This window comes from Bacillus rossius, chromosome 1 (assembly GCF_032445375.1).
Source record: "Bacillus rossius redtenbacheri isolate Brsri chromosome 1, Brsri_v3, whole genome shotgun sequence".
Lineage (NCBI taxonomy): Eukaryota > Metazoa > Arthropoda > Insecta > Phasmatodea > Bacillidae > Bacillus > Bacillus rossius.
In genome coordinates, this window is record NC_086330.1 from 340211687 (window position 1) to 340236265 (window position 24579).

General features: G+C 39.0%; 1 protein-coding gene across 6 annotated transcripts in view; it reads left to right on the plus strand.

Annotated features, from left to right (window-relative positions):
* Nucleotides 1-2: 2 nt before the first annotated feature.
* LOC134528122 (glutamine--fructose-6-phosphate aminotransferase [isomerizing] 1-like) overlaps nucleotides 3-24579 on the plus strand; it is a 113006-nt gene continuing 88429 nt past the window's right edge. For 3 of the 6 annotated variants that reach the window (XM_063361417.1, XM_063361418.1, XM_063361419.1), the window contains exon 1: nucleotides 3-262. In XM_063361417.1, the coding sequence (XP_063217487.1) occupies nucleotides 256-262 (7 nt within the window). In that variant the 5' untranslated portion in view covers nucleotides 3-255. Of the gene's footprint in view, nucleotides 263-22030; nucleotides 22156-24579 lie in introns of those variants that run through there. The other 3 variants (XM_063361416.1, XM_063361415.1, XM_063361414.1) reach the window with 3 other exon arrangements.

The following is a 24579-nucleotide window of genomic DNA, read 5'->3' on the forward strand; positions in this document are numbered from 1 at the left end:
TCATATATAAAAAAGGGAATTGTGTTGTAATGTACAATATATTTATACTTATGAGTTTATCAAATTTCATTTCTACTTTTACAGAATTGTTCTAGCAGATGTTGGATATTTTGGTTTTTTCACTTTCACATTGTATTTTTCAATGCCAATGTGTCAGTTGAATGGTTAAAACTCTGAAGCACAGCTGCAGAGAGTTCATTCGCTCTGAATTTTACGTTCTGTAGTTTTGTATTGAAGACGTGGCAGTAGATAATCATGTGTGGTGAGTGTTAATCTTCAGATATATGTGAAAGTCTAAATATGTTTTATATTTGCTTGCTACGGGAAAATTATTCTCGTTTTATTCTATTGTTGCCAATATGTTTACAAATTATATTTTTAAGGTTATGAGAGTTGTCTGTTTTTCACTGCTAACTGAATATTTTGCATGACTATTTTATCTTCTTCATACGTAGAGAATAATCGAGCTGAATTTTTGTCAGTTTTTCTGACCATAGTTTATAAACTTGTTATCCGATCATCTAAACGGTAGGTCCCACAAAAGACAATTAAAATCTCTTTTTTTTTTTTTTTTTAATATACATGAGAGTTAAATCAACTTATAACAAGGATACGTCTTGAATTTAATTTTACTCTTATAAACCAGATTTTTATGCTTTTACTCTACCAACAGCTTTATATTCTGTATGTATGTAGAGCTATGTTTATTGCTGGTTTTTTTCCTAGTGATAAACCGCATAATAAGTTGATTTACAATTCGGTATTTTTCCGAAATCCTCTGTTCTCTCCCATAAATTTAAATACTATCTCCATTAAAGCTATTTAAAGCCCTACCCCCCCCCCCCTTTTTTTTTCTTCTTCTTCTTCTTCTTCTTCAAAACAAAAGATTAATTAAAATTCACTGCAACATCTGATTCATATAGGTATTAGTTAAAATTTATTTAGAAACATGGTTTAGTTCGGCTACGTGTGCGTTTTGCCGCCTTCCATTCAGTCTGAAAATTTAACACCTAAATGTAAGAAATACCGACCTAGTTAGTTTTGAACTCGATACTTTCTACAACAATTAATAAAAAATCACCAGGAATAACTCCCGAACAAATTCCTTTGTTTGTTTGATTAGTGGTAATTAGGCCCTACTGATATTCTATTACTATTATCATTACTTGAATTAGCAGGAGCAATCACTATATTATTAACTGATCGTAAATTAAAATACATCATTATTTGATCCATCAGAATATATTTTAGTTATACGTTTTTAGCTTTTAAGGTTGTTATTCATGAACGTATATCATAACTTAACACCTCTAATTTTATTTCTACTTGATGGTAAGCAAATTCACACCCTTGAAGCTATCCATCTGCCTTCAGCAAACTTTTTGAACACTGTCATCTATGTAGGTTCTATGAAATCGCAAGCTCAGCGTAGATCTCCTTCTTTGGGTTTGATTATCCTCCTTGTAGTTCCATGACGAATTATCAACCCGATTTTCCAACTTCTGCTGCTGAAGTTTCTTTTGGGGATGTTCCAAGTTGGTCTTCTTTTCTACGTAAAACATAGGGCGTATAAGGGAGGAGAGATGGGCTTTACCTTGCAGTTTCTCGGTCGCGTGACTTGCCTCTTTCTGTTTTGGTGGTGATGTACCTGCCAAATGCAATTTTTTTTTGGCGGGGAGGGGGGTTGGGGTTTTAAGAGTGCTGGCAGTGTTCGCAAGAATTATTTGATATTTTTGCTTGAGCGTTTACTTTAATTTACCCTAGAACTACCCACAAAATTCTGGATAAAATTTTACTTAATGTTTCGTTGTTGACCGTCGTTAGTATGCGCTTCGTCGTTTTTGAGATGCAGAACACATGCTGGAGTATTCCTGAAAGGGTTCGGTTTCAGCAACTTTCTTATGTTAGTAAGATTTTTTTTTAAAGTAGGTACCAGCATCCAATGTCTAAATTATTACAAATGATGCCCATTATATTAATAGACTGCCCTACAAAAATCTCTCTTCATTAATCATGCCATAAGAGGTTTAACGTATGCTAACTTATGCGACTTTTTGTACGGATCGAACCCAACAAACCGCGTGCCAAGTTAAATATTTCGTTTTCAGTTATGTATAACACATTATGCAGTAATGTTGAATTCTTTTCCTGGTCTAAGGAGACGTCCGTAGGATTTCCTTCTTATCAGTGATTTTTTTCACTGATTAGTAGGGCCATGTAAATTTCGCGAAAAGATCCCGAGAGTAGCTGGAAATTAAAACAATGTAGCATCGTCTGTGTTTCGTGATTGGGTGAGTTACTTTGAGGTGCATGTCGATTGTTACAACAACCAATCACAGTAATTCAGTGTGGAAGCAAACTCGTCCTTAGTGGCTCGTGCAAACAAGGCAATGACTTCTCTCGCAGACGGCCGCCAATCACAAGGAAGAAACCGCTGGTGCGGGTATACCTTGTTGCAGTCTAGTAGGCGTTTAGATTTTTGCGCGAAAAATGCCTGCCCCTACTGATTAGATGTCACAAAAATGAGCACGATCCGGAGATTTAAAACTAATGTTTGGAGTACGGCTGTTAACACGTAATGTTGTACAAGCATGAAATCTAAGTTGTGATTAGAAACTAGGTTGTAAACTCTTTTTTTCTTTATAATTTACGAATCAAAGTGGAGTAGTTTTAAGACGCTGACGCAATTAGGAACAACTACCCTGCTTTTATTAGTTTTCCGAAATCATTCCAAGCAAATCCTGGGATATTGCCTTACAGTATTTCATGGTCGAGTCTTTACCCAGTATCTCTGGTGTATATAGTTGTGTGTTAGCGTTTATAATGACCTGTCATCAAAACGTATAGCTAGGGGCATGTATTTTCCGCGAAAAAAAAAATCTGATATCTCATTAGACTGCAATAAGTTATGCCTGCGCCAGCGATTGTTTACTTGTTAATTGTAGCAGTCTGCAAGAGAAGCCATTGTCCTATTTGGCCGGGCCATTCAAGACGCGTGTGCTTCCGCACGGGATGGCTGTGATTGGTGTGCTGACAGTAGACATGCACCTGAAATAAACCCAGCCAATCACGAAAAAACCAGACAATGCTATAAAGTTTTAACACACAGCTTCCCCAAAATCTTTCCGCGAAAAATATATTGTCCCAAGTATCGCTCAACTTAAAAAAAATAAATAAAATAAAATCTTCTCCATTTAATTATTTCCGAAAGCACTCAACATTCTAAAGACTGCGAAAAAGAAAAAAAATTGACTCCTGAATATTTTTACGGGTACGCTGCATATACTGTGTTACAACCGTGTACAGTTTAATCTATACTTGTATCCTAATATAATAAATCTGAAGAGTTTGTTTGTTTGAACGTGCTAATCTCTGGAACTACCAGTCTGATTTCAAAAATTCTTTTTGCATTTGATAGCCCAATTCTTCAGGAAAGTTTTAGGCTATTTAACATCACGCTACGGCCCTTTGGAGCGAAACAAAAAATAAAAATTCATAAAGAACGCTAAGCTAAAACGACGTAATAGCGGGGGCGGGCAATGCGATGCGGTCGGAGGTGGGGAACAATGCTGGTAGTTCCACAGATATATTGGTATAAATAATTTTCTTAATAAAAGAAAGCTGATATTGCTATCCTTTTTTTTTTAAATTGTGTTGACAAACTTCAATATTCTTCTGCCAAGAAAACAGTTCAAGTAAAATAAATAGCTGACCCTTTTTTTTCTGTTTTGATTATTTTGATTAATTCATCAAAGAGTTTGAGACATTTGAATGAAAATGAAACGAAAGACGAGCGTATGAATAGGTTGGACAGTCAACGTAACATTACCGAACAAAACCTGCTTAGGGAATCGAGTGCTGAACGTTCTCTGCGTTTGATTGAACAGAATGTACTAACTTCCGCAAACGTGCTCGAGAATCAAGTTTTGAACGTTCATAGCGTTTAACCCAACGAGTGAGGTCAAATGTGGTTTGAGTGGCCAGATCACTAGCCAAGGCGATCACAAGTGAGAAAAGTGGCGGATATTGCCTTGTGGGTTTTCTTGTGGGTCATTCCATAAATGGTCCGTTCCCTTACCATCACCCCGTGTCGTCTCTAATGACATCAATATCTTCGAGGCGTTAAGCCCATCTTTCATATTTTACATGTGGCCGAAGGAAATAGTTTACGTATGACAGAACGGTTGGTTGGGATGTAACAGATACTGAGTTGTGTGTGAGGGTGGAGAAAGCTAAGACAGGATAGAGGGCGACATAGAAGCAGGGGGTAAGGCTCAAGTCTAGGGAGAAGGATAACAGAAAGAGGGGGGAAAAATCTATGGGGACTATAATAGTTTGGAGAATGTTGTGACAGCGAGGAACGTGGTACGGTTCTGGAGGAGGTTAAGGGGAAAGTAGACAGTACAGGACAGGACAGAACGTAGCTTAGGGAGGGGGAGGGGAAGCAGCTTTATAAAAGTAAATGCCTATAACACCCTGGTGTGCCCTATGCTAGCGTATGCCAGAGCAGTATGGGACTCATACACAAAAGTGTTGCAGGGAGTTTAGAAGCGATCAGCTAAGGCCGGTTACACACGCTTCGGTTTTCCTCAGAGGTCTGCCTCAAGGTACAGAACCTTAAGGTAGACCGGAGTTAGTGTATGATATTGTACCTTGAGGTTTCCTGGAAAGAGGCGACCGGAGTGAAAATCGAAAATACCTTCGTTCGCCTCAAGGTACGCCCTTCCCTCACATGCTTCCGGTGCGTGTGGACCAGAGATTAGGCAGACCTTGAGGCGTCCTGAGTGAGGTTAGTTCCAATACTTTCTGTGGTAAACGTGTCTTCTCGAACACGCGAAGTATTGAAGGAATTTATTAATCTGTACAAGGATGATCCTTGCTTATGGCAAGTAAAGCGAAATAATATCATGATCGCGGAAAGAGGGGGGCTGCTGACGAATAGTGGAAAAAAATTTACAGATATAGAGCCTACTGCCAACACAGATGTAGTAATTAAAAATTTAATAATTTTAGAATTAATACCCGCATAGAAGCGAATTAGTGAAGAATTCGAAGAAAAGTGTAAGTGGTGCTGACGAAGTTTATGAGCCGACATTGTAGTATTTCCATATCTTTGATTACCTGTTGGATGTCCTATTTCCCCATTATTGGTGCCACAAGCTACAGGGGTTTCAAGTATGTATCTTCGTCCATCCTTAAGAAGTTATGTCAATCTTTTGGTGCGAATCTCAACTCATTCAACAAATTTATGTGAATATTTTTGTCTTTTTTTTAAACCAGTCTTTGCACCACACTTTTCGTTTCACTTTCTGTGTCTTCATTTTCCCCATTGCTATAAGCAATCCAATGACAGCGAGATCATCGTCTGTTTGCGCCATAATTGCAGGTATACTACTGACACATACGCCTCAAGGTAACTCTAGTAGACCCGAACGTGTGGGCGCACCCCCCATTTCAGGTCTGCCTTGAGGCAGACCTCTGAGGAAAACCGGAGCGTGTGTGGCCGGCCTGAGGGAGAGTGGTGGCGAATAGTTGGAAACGAAAACAGCGAGAGTATCATTAGCCCACAGATCTGATGAAGTTGGGTTGGGAGAGCATAAATGACAGAAGAAGGCAGGTGGAGAGACTAGTTAGGTTGTATCAGATGTTGGGCGGGCTGTGAGGATGGGGAGAACTGAGGAAAAGAGTTGTGAAAACCTAGCAGTATAAGGGACAACTCGAGCAAGAATGTTAGGGAGAGTAGAAGAACGGAAAGGGGATGAAAACTTAATGGTAGTGAAAACTATGAGGGTGGGGGGTAATATTTTGTATGAGGAGTCTGTGTTGGCAAGGAATATATAGCTCGGTTTAGCAAAGAGTGAGGGAGAAGTAGAGTGAAATGATTGCTACCGGGCGTGTGCCCGAATGCAGCAGAATTTCGAGAGAGAGAAAATCTAGAACCCAAGTGAAAATTATTGAGTTAAGGTTAGCTACATTTTTAATACGAAAAAAAAAAACTAATCAACTAATAATACATTTAAACATTTTGATTCCTGGTCTCCATACATCCCAAGATTGACTGATTCCACTCAGGTAGAGGAGGAACGTGAAGAGCTCGCTGTTATGTACTTCTGCATTGTGTGTGCAACTCTGCCAGGCGAGTACCAACTTTCTCTCGCCGTCTCTACAGGACCCGGAGACTGTAAATGTCAGCTGGGACGTCAAGTGTGTTTTCCGATCTTCTCTCGCCTACTCGCCCTTTAACGCTATGAGGTCTTTCCAACCTTTACCCCAGGCATTGTGGTGATTCCTAAGCATAAATCGCTTTCTGTCTCGCATATCGTTTGCTTTGATGTTTTCTCGCTAGCGGTGAAGCACTAACCCTAGATGAAGCAAAGGTGACCGACTGTATTTATCTTCGCAGAGATTCACACACTGTGACATTTGAACGATACGTGAGAAAACTTCAGCTTTACTATAGTAGTCTATGTGTACGGATGGAGCGAGGACGGAAGGCGTTCATTTTGTGAGTCGATTCTTCGTGATAAAGGTTTCTATTGCATTTATTTCAATAATATTAATGATTTATGCGGGAATAATTATTTTAATACGAAGATTTGGTTGGACTTATTTTCAATAGTTTTTTTTTTTTTTTTACTTGCAGGTGTGAAAAGCCAATTCCAATTCGTTTTTTGAGAATTAAAGTCCATGCGAGGGTATTAACCCCTATTTACATAGTGAGGGTGTATTAAAAACTTAAGTGTAACATATTTTAACATTTTATTTCATTAAAACTAATATTAAAAACGTTTTCGACCTAATTTGAAGTGTTTTATGTATATATATTTTTTTTTAAATAAATAAATATTTCCATATTCGCATTGCAAGTTTAGTACTTGTTTGAATATAAAAAACAAAACACTTTTCCGACTTCGTTATATATATATGGAATAGTCTGAAAAGTTATTGACGCAGCCTGTAAATATAGATATAATGTGATCGTATCCGTGTAGTTTTTTATTATTATTATTAAATATAGCGTCACTCTGAACGTCGGTAAATGGAGTCGCTGATAAGCCAGATACTTTATTGAACGTAAAGCGAAAATGCGGCAGCGGTGAAGAGCGTTAACGAACTTGAACATGAATATGGATGACGGGCTTCAAACGATTGTTGTTTCCGGACCTGCTGGCAGCCCGGGAGTCGTGTGACAAGGTGTTCACGCGTGGGCTGAAACGGTGGACGTGAGCTGGGAACGGAAAGACCAAAGGACTTCGCAGGGTGCCGCGAGGATGGTAGGTCGCTTTGCCCCGGGCTGGCTGGCCTCCCCCGACCTTGACGGAATGTGCGAATTGTCCTTACGAGCGCGCGGATGGTTAACAGCCCGTAGCAGCTGCGGGGATCAGTCTGCGCGAGATGTCGTGGCCGAGCAGATGTGTGGTGGCGAGTTGAGCTTCGTCCTCTGTCGCGGTCAGCATCTGTCCAACTTGATTGCCTGTCGTTGCGTAAGTAATATTGGTTTGCGACAGCAGATGAAGTCGGGTGCATCCGGTAAACAGTACACTTCTAACAGAAAGAAAGCTAACCGATCTTGCTATTAGGCAAATCATTCATACTTCTTCTTTTTTTTAATTTGCGTGTATATGATATGTCATGTCCACATCTACTTTCTCAGTTCTTGGACGTTCTCATTTGCATTGATACTCAATAGAAGCTTGTCAGGAAAATGAAAAAAAAAACATTTGTTGACTATAATCATCACTAAGGATTTTTTTTTAAATTTTATTCAATGTTTACTTCGAGAGTATTTTTTTTTTCCAACGTGTTATTTGATTTTTGTTTAACTGCTCATTTTAATATATATAATATATATATATATATATATTCTTTACGATATGTTTTCTCCTCTCGTGATGTATCAAATAATATGTATTGCATATTTTTATATGTTAGGCTCTATTATATACAGTTTTGGAAGGGTCCTTAAAATGTAGTTTTTTTACTTCGTTTTTCTAACGAGTTATTTATTTTTTATATGACAGTTTGGATGTTCGCCTGCCTGAAATATTCTGACCATACACTTCAAGGACAGGTTCGAATAATGGAAACAAATTAAAAAAAGATAAACAAATTTTATAGCGCGCGTGGTTGTGGATTAAATGAGAGAGATACACTCAATTGATAGTGCAGAATGGAAAACTAAGCAGCTGAGTTAATAAAACACTTAATGCCTTTAATATATTCATGGGTCTTCTGTGCGTACTAAGGCTCACCCAAGAAGCGATTGTTGGTAACTGAAAATCGCGCATGGTCTCGCCGACTTTGGACACACACACACACACACACACACACACTCACTCACTCACTCACTCACTCACTCACTCACTCACTCACTCACTCTTTCACTCTCTCTCTCTCTCTCTGTGTGAGCAGAGCTTCAGAAGAAACCACGCGATTTGAAAACTGCTTAAGAATTCCAGAAAAAAAAAAAAAAAACATTTATGAATATCCTGAGGGCGAATGAGTAGTTCTGTTTACGCATTTACAGGGTGTCTACTGACCCTGGAAAACCTGGAAACCTGGAAAAATCAGGGAAATTTGTAATCAGGGAATAATCAGGGAAAAATCAGGGAATTTTTGTTTGGTAGGTTGTAGTTGGCAATACGTTTTTTGTTTATTGATCTGCTTGCATTGACGTAGCATCAAGTGTATCACGTCCCATTTTTTTATTTTTGGATGGAAAATAACGAACAGTTCCCATGTCCATTTTCTTTTATTTACCATCGGATTCGGAAGTGGCGTTAAATCACGTGATACAAACTGGTCTGTTATCCTGCTGACGTGACGTGCTGCAGCATGTGCTTCCCACGTTCGTATTATACCAATAGGTGCATTTAATTTTAAGTATCTATGGATGCCCTCAACGTAAACTGGACATTTTTGTTAGCTTTGAAAATACATATCACAGACACTTTTGGTGAAGATTCGCCATCGTTGCTCGAAATTGGTAGCTGTGGGCTTCATACAGTCCATGGTGCTTTCAAAACTGGAATTTCTGCTATACAATTGGACGTTGTTATTTTTTTCAGGCACAGTTACTATTTGTTTATGCATGTACCTGCAAGGAGGGCAGATTAAATTATAATAACTGGATCAGAGCTTTTTTTCAAGAAATTTTGTGCAATCAGATGGAATACTGCAGTTGCTGAGCATGCCATGAAATCGTTACCCCACCTAAAGAAATTTGTTAGTGAAGTTTCTATTTCATCTGTGTCTTTCAGTGTAGTGAAAAGTGCTCTTGAAGATAATCTTCTAGAAGTAAAATTGACATTCTTCTACTCTTTGGCATCATAGCTGGAATTGTTTCTCACAATGTTCCAAAGTGAAGCACCCATGGCACCTTTTCTCTATGATTCACTGGTAGACATTTTATTAGCTTTGGCAGGAAAGTTTTTGAAACCAGAGGTACTGAAGAGCTTTAGGGAGAAACACAATGTATCTCGATTGGATGTAGATAACAGGAAAATCTATTGACTGCTAACAATATCAAGTTGGGTTATGCACTACGCCATGCCATCAAGAAAGAGAAAGTACCAGTAAAGTCTGCCCTGTTACTGAAAAATGATGTTAGGACTTGTCTAAAGGTTATGGTAAAAAAAACTTCAAGACAAAAGTCCCCTGAAGTACAAACTTACCAAGGGAATTTCCTTCTTATGTCCGTCTGTGGCTTTAAATTCGGGTGTGAGGAAACAGAGTGTGAATTACAGTTTAGAATGTTGTCTTCAAAACAAGTGGCTATAAGGACAAGAAGCTGATAACATTGAGTAATCATATAAGTTGGTATGTTCCTCGCAAGATTCTGAAGCAGTGTTCTCGTCTTTTTACATGCTTTATATTAGCTTCACCTGTATGTTTGTCTGTCCGTCTGTAACTCTGTCTGTCCGTCTGTAACTCTTTCGACTAAGAGTGAGTGACTCATCACTGTAAAATGTCCCACCCATTTCATTACGTTCGTTAGCCGAGCGGTCTAAGGCGCGCGACTTCTGTGACGTCAGCTTTCGTAGTCAGCGATCGTGGGTTCTACTCCCGGCCACGCCGGAAAAAAAAATGTTTTTTTTCCCCGGTAAATTCTAATATTATATCCATACATCTAACTGCAAATGATTCGTAGAGACTTTACCATTTCTTTGTGACGTTGCAACTCCAAATAGTTATCTCAGATGGTAATAGGTAGTGTCGGTAACTCATTTCCCTATGATAATTATACATAAATATAGTTTAAAAAACTAAAAAAAACATGCTTTTAAAGAATATCAAACTAAAAAGTTAAAAATAAATATAGTTTAAAAAACTAAAAAACATGCTTTTAAAGAATATCAAACTAAAAAGTTAAAAATAAATATAGTTTAAAAAACTAAAGAAACATGCTTCTAAAGATTATCAAACTAAAAAGTAAAAAATAATTTTAAAATTAAATTTATGGCAATAGTATATAAGCAATACTAGTATAAATGAGAAAAAAGCATGGGGCGCTTAATATTCAAAAAATATGGCACAAAGCGCCTCAAGCTTTTTTCTCATTTATACTAGTATTGCTTATATACTATTGTCATAAATTTAATTTTAAAATTATTTTTTACTTTTTAGTTTGATAATCTTTAAAAGCATGTTTCTTTAGTTTTTTAAACTATATTTATTCTCGAGAAGACTGGCGCCTTGATCACTTGTGGATTCTCATTCTTAAGGCACATACAGTAGCTGCCAAAACAGGCCTTCTAAAGTTTGTGAGGATGATGTTGGTACTTTCCCATGGAAATGCATCATTGGAAAGAGGATTTTCAGTGAATTCTAATCTGCTGACTGAAAACTTGCAGGAAGAAATACTGATCGCACAAAGACAGATGTACGACTTTGTTAAACGTTCTGGAGGTGTAGAGCATGTTGATATCACCAATTCCATGTTACAGTATGTAAGAAATTTTAGTTGGAGGCATAAGGAAGCCCTGCAAACAAAACAAAAAGAAAAGGAAGCTACAGACAAGAAGAAGGCAGAAAAAGAAGAGTTGAAGAGGAGATCAAGGCATTGCAGTTGAAGAAGGCTCGAGTATTTGATTTGGCTCGTTCTGAAGCAAGTGCAATAGACGCAAAAGTTGAGTCACTGCGAAATTTATGGGAACTTCCTTTTACTTATGTTTTTGCAAAAGTAAGTGTGTGAAATATTTGTAGCAGCTGTTTTATTTGCCATCAATTGAGTTACTTTGGCCACGCCTGGAAGAAGGTATTTTTTTTTTTTTTACTTATTTAAGTGAGTTGAAATACTTTGAAACCTGTCAATATACTGTTATGCAGTTTTTTTCAGTTTTGTGGAATGTCATAATTGTGTTACAGAAAACCTGGAAAAGTTCAGTTTTAGACCTGGAAAACCTGGAAAAATCAGGGAATTTCATTTACTAGATCTGGTAGACACCCTGCATTTAGTTTTAAAAAAATTATAGGAGTGAAAAGGCGAAAATGCGCATTTACAGGATAGTTTTTAGACTTGAAACGCTCGGTGCAGATTATTGAAAACATTCAAGAGCCTTGCTTGCATTGCACTTTTATCTTTATTATTGTTAATAAAGGTTTAACAATTAATTATCAATTTTGCAAAAAATGTTTTAGTGTTTTTGAGAAACACATAATGACTATATTTTAGTCTTAGCATGAATCAAGAAGATTTTGTGTATGTATGTGACGTTTGTTATAAATTTTAGTTTTAGGGGAAAAAATGTTTCATGCCCTCAAATTATTAAAGGCCTTTAAGGCTCTTGGAACCTTTAAATAGCACTTATAGAGGTGATACAAACATCTATAAACTATCAAATGTAGTTAATTTAGTGTTTGAAATTAAAACTCCTGCAAAATATAAAATGATGGATGTAAAATAATGTAAAACTACCCCTTTAATATATTTTGTTTTACAGGCAGCTGCAATGATTCGCTCGTTAAATGACGCAATGCATGAGTAAGCTCGTTCACTTGATCGTTCTTGACCTCGAGAGTGTGTTTTCCTTGGGGATGCAGACGGGTGTTGCCATGCGATTATGAATAAATGCGGCTTTGTGTCCAGTCGAAACGTGTGTGGAGTTTCTTGTTTGACGGGCACGTCAGGACCTCGCTTATCTCGGCGAGTGTCAAAGGGCAGCTGCATGGCGGAACCTGACTTCAAAACCGATAAAAATAATTTCCTCGTAAACTGTTAGGCCGGGGGGGGGGGGGTGTCCCGTTTTCTCGGCAACTGGAGTGCGTAGAGGTTTAATACGTAATATTTATCACTCGTCCCGGGTGGACGCGAGCGAAATGAACTGACGGGAAACGCCTGGCGTAACGACCCTCGCCGCCTGTCTGGTCCATAGTTCGCACTCCCGCTTCGACGGGTAGTAATATTGACGAGCGCAAGAGTGGCTAACCGTATGCGCGACTCGGGGTCCAAGTGTTGTTACTGGGTTCCCGTTTATAGAAACACTTGTGTGTACACCACCGTGCGATGTAAAAAAAAAACCTCAATTAAACGTTTTGTCGTTATTAACTACCCTGATAATAATTAATATATCGTGGGGTGGTTGGAAAACGTTTGTGAGTCCAATTTCTTGAAATTTTTTATAACGATGTATAATTTTATATAAGATAAAGAAAACTATTTCTGTATCGGGGGGAAAAAAACCTGCCGAGCATATCTTTTATGAAATATGGTTTGCACTTCCTTGACTTCATCTGGAGACAGATGCCGTTCCCTTGTTCCTTGGTTATTACGTTTTACCACGTTTCAGAAACTGGACTTATCAACTTCTTCCTATAACCCAACAATATAATTTTTTACATGTGTTACCAACTAGCGGCGTACACCGTAGTGCCAGAAAATTTCAAGGCGAAGGTATTACTGGTGGGACATTATATTGTTGTATTCTAGCGTTTTAGCAAACATTTGCATCAGTTGATAATCTTTGATGGAAACCTTGTGTTTGTAGCGCCAAGATTCATAACATTGTTAATGCGTCCATTAATTAATATCTTATGTTGTGCAATCGTACGAAAACATTTGACAAGTCTTGTAATATTCATATCACATACGGTTTACATAGACGCATTTTGCAATCTGTTAACATTTACACTTTTATCTTGATTATCATTTCCGTTGGCGTTATCTATATCTGACTCCTCGAATTAACCTTGGAAATGCTTCTCAACCGTTGAACCAATCCGTTCATTACATGTGCTTGGGAAGTTCTTTGAAGTCGTAACACGTAAAAACTGTTATTTCAATTTGGTCACTGAATGTCCAGAGCATGGCTGATAAGAAATGTGTACTTTATTTTGCCGAGACGGTGTGCGTCCGCTTTCGTCACACGAAAAGGGAAGAAGTTAGTTCTTTCGTACATATTGAATTTTCCATTGAAAGTGGAAGTCGGTCAGTCATAGGTTGGTTACCTTGACATGATAAATTTTTTTTGCATGATCTACACCAACAAAGGTCCTTAACTTTTTCTGTCGCACCATGTCCGTTTCGACGACCTTCCAGCTAAACTGAACACTTGGATTTTGTTAAGAATTTTCTTCCGGTTAGGAATGTGTTAAAATACCAAACTAGTTGTCATGAAGTGTAGTTAATTGCACTAAGTGTAAAGTAGGATATGTCTGAGTTGAAATGCGTTTGCATATGTCAGAAATACCTGTCAGAAGTATACTCCAAAATGTTCATTCTAGTTTGAAATGCACTGTACTGTTGACTCTCACTGGTGGTTTACCATATGGGTCAATAATCTTTCATTGTTTCATTCAATTGTTTTTTGCAGGTGTTGAATTTGAGAAATATAATTTAATAATGGTGTATGTATTTTACATATTTTTTTCGTTTTTCAAAACTTTTTTTTGTAAATTTATTAAATTAGGCTTCACTGTTACTTCATTGTTCAGCGGGGCTATATATATATATATACTATTTTAGATATTTTTTTTGTTTTGTGCATTTTTTCCCGAAGATATGGCGAAATACCTACCTGAGGTGTATGTAAAAAAAAGTATTTTTGATTTACCTAATTCGTGTTTTTGTGTGTTTGTACACATGCTTCATATTGACTTAAATATATATATTTTTTTTATTATTTTGTGTGATGATAATTATAGAAACCATTTTAAATACAGAATGTAGCGTGCGTGCACAAAATGATTTAACTGCTGTTCTCATGTTACTATATTAAAAATGAATACCATGGCAACATTTCTAAACATGTAATGGAAGTTATTGACTCATATACAGTTTTTATGAGAAATTAACCATGCAAGTGTGGCATCTCTAACACTTTTTTTTTGAAGAACGAGTAGAATCTTTATAGTATAGTAAATATAGTAACTTCCTTTACATGTTTAGGAATATTTTGCTACTGTTTTTTTTGTATATTATGAGCGTAATTATTCTGAAACGCGGATGCACTGTCCAGCACGTAAGGAATCGGAGACTATTGTTGCGCTGTGCACTCGGTGTGTGATGCACTCGAGAATGACTCGGCTCAAGGATCACGCTTGACGTGGTGCTATCGCTGTCAAGCGGTGTCAATCAAGTGTTGGATGAGCAGGCGGGTCTCGCCGTGATAAAGTAATCGCGGCATGCAGGGATTAAACTGCGTCAACATCTAGTTGGTGTGCATGTCATGCGCTCGTGCGCGCCGCCTTGGGATGGGAATGCGTGTATATATAGGCTACACACATACGAGCATAGGTCGCCATCACTGTCACATTTGATAGCAACTAGCACTTGTCAAAGCATGTTCCAGCAGGTGAGTGTTTTGTTGTTGGTTGCATGTCCACCTCGTCTGCTTGGCACATCATCGTCTTAACATGTAAAATTAATGTGTCTGAATAGATAACAAGTTTGTCTTGCGAAACATGTTTTCCTGTCACCATACATGGCATCTTGCTTTTTAGTACATTATCTTTATTATTCTTCATAAATTATAAATATATGTGCATGTGTGTTCAACTCTTAGGCTACATTCTTTTCTGGAGGAAAAAATGGACATTGCTCAAATCTTTGCCTTCTCTTTTTCACTTCAGCATTCATTGCATTCATTTTACTATTTCTCAATTTGTCATCCTTTTTAATTTCGTATTCGCACTTGAAAGTAGTTTTCATTTTATCTAAATTTCGATAACTTTGTCATCACATCTGTCGATTTCCCCTCTTCTGCCGATTTAAAATCAATCGGTAGTTTTACCCACTAAATTTTTGTTTGTAATTGAGGTCAGTGATACATTTGCTAACTCAAATGCTTTGGCTTCATAATTTGATAAACGAATAGCTGTCATATTTAACTAGCTATAACTTTTGTATACGTTTGTATATTTTCCGTTATACGTGCAATTGATTTGGCTTTATAAATCACACAATTTTTATAAAACAATTTATGTTGTGTAACCTACGTATTTACATTGTTTAGCTAGTGTCTTAATTAACACTAGTAGATGTGTCAACACTATCAATCATTTCCAGAGGTATGTAGTCATTAAGATTGTGTCAGATATTCTATTGATATCATTGTACCACACTTTAGTTATCATTTCCGTATCCTCTTCAAGTATTAATAGGAAGGAGATTAAATATAAAAAATTGTGTTGCCTTAAGTAAAAAAAAAAAAAAGCCATTTCAATACGGGATTAACCAGCGTGAGCATACAGCTTGTTGTACTGGACAAATAATTCCTGTTGAACTATCTCAACTTTGATACCTGGTTTCCGCTCTGCCGATTGTTTGTCGCATTTGCGTAACCGTTAGATATCCTTCTCCGAAGTACAAATAGAGGCTTGTTTCCTGCGTTGGTTTTCAACACCAGACACCTGAGTTGTTTACGTGCCAAGGTGTTTGAGTTATTACGTAGTGTAGTATACTTAATCTCGGTGACGTTAAAATAGCCCAGAGTGATTTCGGAGAAGGTTATATGGTTGACTAGCGGAGATAAGATAAATTTAACCTTTTTAAGTGTACGCTCCGGTAAAAAAATATATATATATATGCTCTTTATTTCTTTACTTTCTTAAAAATGTTTTGCTTCATTAGGCTTGAAATACGATATGAAACGTCTGTAAACATTAGAATATTTGCGCTCCTGTTAAGTAACTGTTACGCTTTATGCTTAACCAATACAATCAAGAATTGAAAGCTAAAGTCGTTCGACCATGTTGGGATGAAAAAAAAATCCTAGGTGGTTTCGTTAGTTAAGCTTCATCTTTAGCTTTTCTTTAAGTTTTATAATGTAAAATGTAGCCCAAAGTTAAGGCCATTAACCACAAAATGTATATGCATAGGTTTTTTTTACGGCTGCTAATAAAGTTACTCGGAATATAATTAATCATTTCTCGCGGTGCTATAGATTGAAGGATTAAACTTGTGTTTAGCAATCAGGGCTAGGTAGATCACTTCCGAATATTATTGTACTAGATTTTTTTCTGTTGGCAGTGGGCACGTTTACTTATAAATTTAAGAATGGAAATTCGCGTGAATAGGGTTGAGGCTGACGCACAGTGTTGTACCATATGCAAGTATTCTTGAGGTGGTATGGAGCCGCTATGGAAGCACTCCGAGGAAACCCACCGAAATAGTGGGTTCGATTAATGTGTGGACTTGTCGTCGAACCAAGTCTGACGGAACAGGATGGGAGCGATTTTGTTTACTAACCTAACTTATTCTAAGTGTATTGGGCTGGGAGGGGGCTGAGTTAAAGGAAGACTCTTGGTTAGAGACCTGCAAAATTCGCGGATTCATTCGGTGATAGGCTAGAATTCAAACACATATACCTCTTAGATAATTTTTCTATTGGCTTACTGTTCATCTGGACGAATCTCAACCAGTTATAAACCCTCAACCAAAGAAGAATCGAATCACAGACAAACAAGCTGAGACGACTTACAAGTCGGCAGCCAATGAACTTGCGTTATTTGCCCGAGTGTACAGGGGTATGTGCAGTCTATCATGAAGGCCATCGAATCCGCGAATTTTGCAGGTCTCTACTCATGGTGCGTCTCAGGCCGAATCCTGTACGCCGTATCATGTGGGGTTTAAGCCATGCAGTGAAGGTAGCACGCATCGTATGCTAAAATTGTGGGATTGGCCAGCCATGTCAGCGATTGATGCAAGGAGTAACTCCCCTGTCTTAACTCTAGACTATAGCTGGTTAAAGTTGGGCTCAGGTAAAACATGAATGGACACAGGGAAAACCCTGGGCTCAGTCATGCGGGGTGCAATATGACGTTAAGTACGGGACAAAAGAAGATGGTCCATAATAAGAGTTGAGCTGGGCAGAAAGGTTTATACCCGACATTGTTTGGGTACTTAGGCACGAGGTCGGCATAAGGTATGTACCCGCATTTGGATTTGGTATAACCAGTGGCGCATACGCCCCTGGTGGTGGGAGACTGAACTTTGTCACCCGCCCGGCTGCCAGTTCGCTCCTGAAACCTATGAAAAAAGAGGACATTTATTAAGTACTGAAATTAAACTAACGTAATTTTTTATTTGAAAGATACAGCGTTACGAAAATTCCGATCGCATGAAGGCAATAAATAGTTAGGTACGTGGTGGTTCTCCAGATAAACCGTGAGCCAACAGCAGAAGAATTGCAGAGATATAATAGTGTTACGATTTACCTGCGGGTTCGTAAAGGATAGCCCAATTAAAGATTTTTATTACACACACAGTTTTATTTATTACTACTACTTGCCACTTACAAATAATCTTCTAAATTGGCAGATAATTAATTACATGTAAAGAAATGTCAATTCCCCAGTCACTCGTTTCACACACCTCGCTGGGCCGCACTTCCGGCGCAACTCTCGCCGCAGCACCCCTCGTGGGTCTCCGCCGCGGGACTCCGTCGCCGCACTTCGCCGCCGCCGCACTTCGCCGCCGCCGTCACACCCTTCGCCGAGATCCCACTCGACGACTCGCTCGCCACTTCACTCGGGACTCCGCCGCGCCCGCGACTCTATCGCCCGGAAACTCCCGACTCCACTGAACTATCTCACTCCCTGCCCTGGAACCTTCGTCCAAGGACTTCGCCACTCTGCCGCACCTGCGGCACTATCGCCCGGAAACTCCGCCGCGGGAGAACTCCCCACTCAGACTCTCTCTCTGACTGACTCGAAGGTCGGCCCAACCTCCTTAAATAGCCCTTGGGTTCCCATCCAGAACAATCGGGCATGTCTCCGAGATATCGCGCGACCTTCGCCGTCGAAATGCCCAGAAACGCATCGTGAGTCCTCGAAGGACGCGGTGGCTGCTCTAAGAACGCCGATAAAGGCGTCTGAGTCATTTTATTCCGCAGTGCGGCCTCTTTTAAGTAACCCGATCTGAGGCAGGTGCGCGCTGCGACGGTCAGGATGTAGCGAGATAGTATGACACGAGATACCAGGGAGAGGATGCGGGTGGAAGGGGGCGCAGACAGGCCGAACGAGTGCGGCGATGCCATGCACTGCAGCCAAGCGCGATCGTAACATTAGTTTGAATTCTAGTCTGTTGCAAAATATATCCGCGAATTATTCCGGTCTACTAATGCAAAAAAGTTTTTTTAATAGTCCAAAGAGGCCCGCATCGTCAGGGGTGTAATAAGCGCGTCGCTCGCTGGTATCTCTAGCGAGGTATCGCCTCTAAGCGCAAGGCTCTGAACTGGCGCGCAGTCTTATCGTCGTTACAGGATAACTGTGGAATATGAGCGGTGACCGTAACATTATATGGCGGAGAAATGAAGATAATGTTGTAATGCAAGTCCCCTAAGTGCTTTCAAGAATCTGTAATGGTTGTTTTACGCCTAACAATTACTTTGAAAACACGCGTTTTAGCTGTTTTAACTCTTCTTAAAATACAGCTAAAAAATTTAATCCCAAATAAAAAGTACTTTTCTGTCCTCACCGAACTTTTAAACCCTTTTCGTAAGCAGACCTCACTCGGATATCTTGATTAGTTTTGAAATCGCGTTTTTTTTTCCTGAAGCTCTGGGTAGTGCATGCGTGCCCGGGTAGGCGGGACCCTTAACTAATAGTAATGACGAGAAAATATAAAAACCAATCATCTTGGTTTTTAAACGTTGAATCAGCTCAATAAGGTTGTTTGTTTGTAGGAAGTATTTGCAGACTGTCGTCTGAGCAAAAACAAACACGCTTATGTATACTTAGTGTTATAATGTGTGTTAAAAAATATTTCAGGTAATTTTTTTTAATGTATTTGTTGGACTGCAAACGTTGACAGTGCCGTACACCAGCACACGCGCTTATTCCTCCAATCAGAGCATCTGCACGCGCACCCTCCCCTTCTCCGGCTCTGCCAACTCCTCTTGCGATTTCTAAATTCGTGCTCGCTCGTCGTCCGGAATCTGCCTGCTCCTCACTCGGAGACGTTCCGCCGTCTCCCTCCAAGGAGAGCGCGACCGAAGCAAACTTTCAGGTTAGTTCACGCTCCTCTACACTCCTCGCAGAAACTGCTCCCACCCGAATCTGTAGATTCCTCAAGTTTTCTTCAACTCAACTTCTGTGTTTTATCGGTGGTTATCACTAGGGGCAGGCAGTTTTCGCGAATAAATTTGAACGCATGACTGCAACAAGGTATACCCGCACCAGCGGTTCCTTCACTTTTGATTGGCGGCCCGGTGCGCGTCATTTGACCTAAAATTCATATCTCCTAAACGTCACTTGACCTAAAATTAAAAATAATCCTTCAGTCATTTGACCTAAAAGTCATTTGACCTAAAAGTCATTTGATCTAAGTCATTTGATCTAAAAGTCATTTGCCCTAAAAGTCATTTGCCCTAAACATCACTTGACCTAAAAGTCATTTGCCCTAAAAGTCATTTGCCCTAAACATCACTTGACCTAAAAGTCATTTGCCCTAAAAGTCACTTGCCGTAAAAGTCACTTGCCCTAAAAGTCACTTGCCGTAAAAGTCATTTGCCCTAAAGTCACTTGGCCTAAAAGTCATTTGCCCTAAAAGTCATATCTACTAAACGTCACTTGCCCTAAAAGTCATATCTACTAAACGTCACTTGCCCTAAAAGTCATATCTACTAAACGTCACTTGCCCTAAAAGTCATATCTACTAAACGTCACTTCCCCTAAAAGTCAATTCGCCTAAATGTCATTTGCCCCACAAGTCATTCGACCTAACAGGCATTCAGCCGAAATTCATTTTAGGTCGAATGACTTTATGGCAAGTGGAGTGTACTCTGGCGGCCATCTGCGAGAGAAGTCGTTGCCTTATTTGACCGAGCCACTCAAAACACGTTGATTCCACACTGAATTACTGTGATTGGTGTTATAACAATCGACATGTACGTGTAAGAAACTCACCCAATTACTAAACACAGCCGACGGTACAGTGTTTTGACTTTCAGCTAGTCTCGGAATCTTTTCACGCGCGATTCGGTTGGTGGGTTCGGAAAAAAAAAAACTACCATCTACATAATTGCATGAAATTATTTAGCTAATTACTTCTCTTTAAAATATAATCTTATAATGTTTCCGTTATCTTATTTTTTCACAAGCCGTGATGTCTAATATATATAAACAAATCAGTAGCCTACCTCAGAACGAAACGAGACTTGAGTTAAAATTGAGCAACTTTACTGAAGTGTAAAAAAACTGTCCTTTCAAAGATACTGTTTTCCATCAGCATCTACATACATGAAGAAACTTTTGATTGATTTCTTCCAAAAAAAAGGGGGGGGGGGTTAGAGTTTGTCTGATATTAGATGGCGGAGAAATGAAGATAAATATATATTGTAGGACCCTTGGGTGTTTTGAAGAATCTTTATCCGCTTTGTCTCATGAAGGACCCATACTTGCCCAATAAACCTAGCCCCAGACGACCTGCCATGCCGCTGTGCAATTGCCTGCCCCACGACAGAGGGCTCCCCGCCGAAGTAAGACTTGGTTTCACCCATAGAGTAAGTAAAGGGAGAGGCGCCACTCCCATAGTAATGATAGTTCGCTTAAATTTGTAAACAAAACCCTTGCGATCATACAATTTCTTTGCAACTTGACAACGAAAAAAATTACAGCCAAATACAACCTGAGGAAGTTTTAGCGCGTGATAGTTGGCATCTTTGTTCACAAGCTTGGTGCAAATACGGCACATAAATTCAATTTTTTTTTTTTTACTTTGCTCGTGTTTTTGTTTATATAAACGGCGAAAGCAACCTCAACCTGTCCTCGATAATATTGTGTAAGCATTAACCTCCGTATCATGCCTCACTGTTATTGTTACGAGAATGTGTGATACGGTTTTATGTTCTTTACAAGACATATATTTTTGACTTGCGTTAAATTAAGGTGTTAAGCTTTAAGTGGTGAACAATTTTATTTTAACAATTGCACTTAAGTACATTGACTCGTTAATTAATTTTACTAACAGTTCAAATATTACATATGACGCAATAAATGTAGTATAGGCCTACTTTCACTAAAATTAACTTAAATTAATTTAAAACTATTTATAATTAGAATAGAAGTAATTTCTAGTACTGTAACAGCAATTTAGATTAACACAAATTAATAACAACTGGACATGTAGTAAACTAAAGAGATCAAAACTTGTAATCTATTTGTAATCTATTTGTCACCCCTCTGGTTTCACCACGAAGCTGTCGTCGGGCGTTGATTTGTCTTAGAGCCAGCTTCGATGATTTGCTGGAGGTTTGCTGGATGGTCGGCGGTGTCCAGATGGCGAAGGAAAAAACACGCCCGCCTCCGTCCGCAACCAGGGTTCCGCCTTATACATATATATAGTGCGGTACGTCGCGCGAACTTCGCACGTGACTCGACGCTGGCCGGCGCCGGAGGGGGAAGAGCTAGCGGGTTGCATCACTGGTTCCTCGCGCCCTAAGAAAAAAAAAAGGTGGGGGAAGATGGGGAGGGGCGTGAGTAATAACACTAGGAAAACTGTAGGTCGCCGCGCCCCCCCTCGGGAAGAGAGGATGGGTGGGGGGGAACTACGGACTACGTGACGTGACGGCGCTGCCGGCAGTTTCGGTGACGCAAACTCGTGAGTGTCTAGCTCCGCGTGGTCGCTGGACGCCCCGTCGTCCGCGCGAGACGTCAACACGACCTGTTTGATGGAAGAAGGGCCTTTCGGAGGAAGCTGCCGTTTCCCAGGGCAAGGTCAGTCTAGCTGTGGAGCGTCTTTGTCAGTGGGAGAGGTGAGAAACCTGTAGACACCTTATTAGTTCAAACGTTATTTTTTTGCACAAAAAAAAATTCCTATAATTTAATATTAAAATTTGACTACATCTGGCAGAGATCATCTCGCATAGAGAGAGATTTTTTTTCAAAGTCCATGACATAGTGTATAGACACTTCTTGTCAGGGGAAACATTTGTAGCAAGTCTGTTCACTAAATTTAATACTATGCTTTAATGAAACCAAATTTTTAAGGGGAAAAAAACAACCAGGAAATTGTTTTATCCCGAAAACTGTTGAAATCAAGATGGCTTCTTTCGATTCTTAGCGCTCCCTCTTTTTGATTAAGAAACACTCAAGTCTGAATCGGTGAAATAATTATAAATGAACATTCTGTTGCAAAGCTATTTTTTGTTGGGAGTCGGTGGAACTCTTGGTGTGTGTTTAAGGTTGTGGAATTAAACGTGAACACAGTGAAAATTTCTTTTTAAGTCTGTGAACTTAATCACTGAAATGAATGCTAGAAATTAACATTTTCTTATTGATCGGTTTTTACAGATTTGCTATCAAATTCCATTGTAGTGAAGGGTTTTTCTCTATTTTAACGTTAGAGTGGATTGATGAATGAGTTTATAAATAAATACATAGGCTACTCTAACTCTGAATCAATTGCTGAAGCTGTTTCTGATTGGTGGATCAGTGTAACTCACGTGACAGTCTGCTTGGGTGAACGAATGATGACTTTATAACGTATTGTCGATATGGAGGTCATAGAGACAGATTGTGTTTAGTGAAATGGAGGAAAGCAGAGATGTAATGCATCCATATTGGGGGGGGGGGGGGGGGGAAATTGAACTAACACCCCCCCCCCTCAAACACACACACAACCGACTCAACACATTGTCTGACACGATTCCCCAACTGCGAAGAATCTGTGGATCGAATCATAGTCGCCGTGGCGTGTGGTTAGTGATCGAGGCGTTTGACCACCGTGGTTCGAAATGGCGGATTTTTGATTAGATAAACGTCTCACTTTGCCCGCTATTCGTTTGCAAGAACGACATATTTTATAAATTCCATTCTTCGTACTTTGTGGGTAAGGGAACTGACGAATGTACGAATTACAAAATCACTACTTTGCCAATTAGGTTTTCACCGTAGTAATAAAAATGGTTGTGTTGTGTTGACTTATTTTGCTAAGCGACCAAAATAAATATCATTAATTTATTGCATTTTGTTGCGATAATTGCCATGAATATTTTTACGGTGTTTTCAATGTGAATTTTTAACGGTGAAATTATATTTATTAAATCTTTCTGTGCTTTAGCCTCTTGAGAGATTCAGCTTAGCAAAAATAACACAACACTTTTAACTGTGCTAACATTATAATACACGTATAAATTGTTTAGTGTCGATTGCACTTCAGTGTGAACGAATTAGGATTGCATCAGAATTGGTGCGTAGCAGATCGAAAGCAAAATTCATTTTAAAACCAGTGAAAGTTGTTCAAACGAAGGCAATTACACCTCTCGTGAATGGATTTCACTTGCATTGTATGCAATACCTATATGTTATACCTGCATACATTTTATCCATGTATATGGTTTGCAACTGTTTTATAATTTTATATGTTACGTAACTGAACAAATGAGCCCAGACTGACTCAGCTTGGATAACTTTTGTGTCAGAAAAATAAAACTCGTTTTGAGTGCAGTTGTGTTTGTTTTGAAAATGTTTTAGGTACAAAAAAGTATTTAAAAATTGTCAGTTTCACTATTAAAACAGTGGTTACAGACGAATGTTTCTCGTCGTCATAAAGATGTTACGTTAAAGCCCAATCATAATTTTTGAAAAGGTTTCCGTGATGTGTTCACAATTGTCTTAACATTTTAGTTTAATTTGTATATACGTTTGTCGCACTTTTATAAACTAAAATAATGTTTAGGATGTTAAGTGGAAATTTAAAAACAAAACACTAACCAAACCGGTAAAATGTACACGCCTATTCACGATAACCCGATGATGGTCGAAAAACCCCAGGGAATTGTGCGTTTCCGGGAAATAGTGTGATAAGGATACTATGGAGATGCCGTTCTCGTGACGACCGCCATTCGGAACATGATATATATTTTTTTCTGGGAAGGCAAGAAGCGCATTAAATAAGGTGCTGAAATATTCGTGTTATTGTTCCGGCGACAGGATATTTTGCTAATTGACTGTCCGTCATCACTGGATCACAGGTTGACACGTCCCTAAAATGAGAAGCCAACAAAGACCAAGCAAATAAACACGGGTCAAAATCTAGGGCAACCAGGATAAAAGAAAGCATTGTTTGTCAACGGCCAATGAATAAACGACGTCGTATTGACACAACATATTTAAAAATAAACTTTGTCTTACGATTAA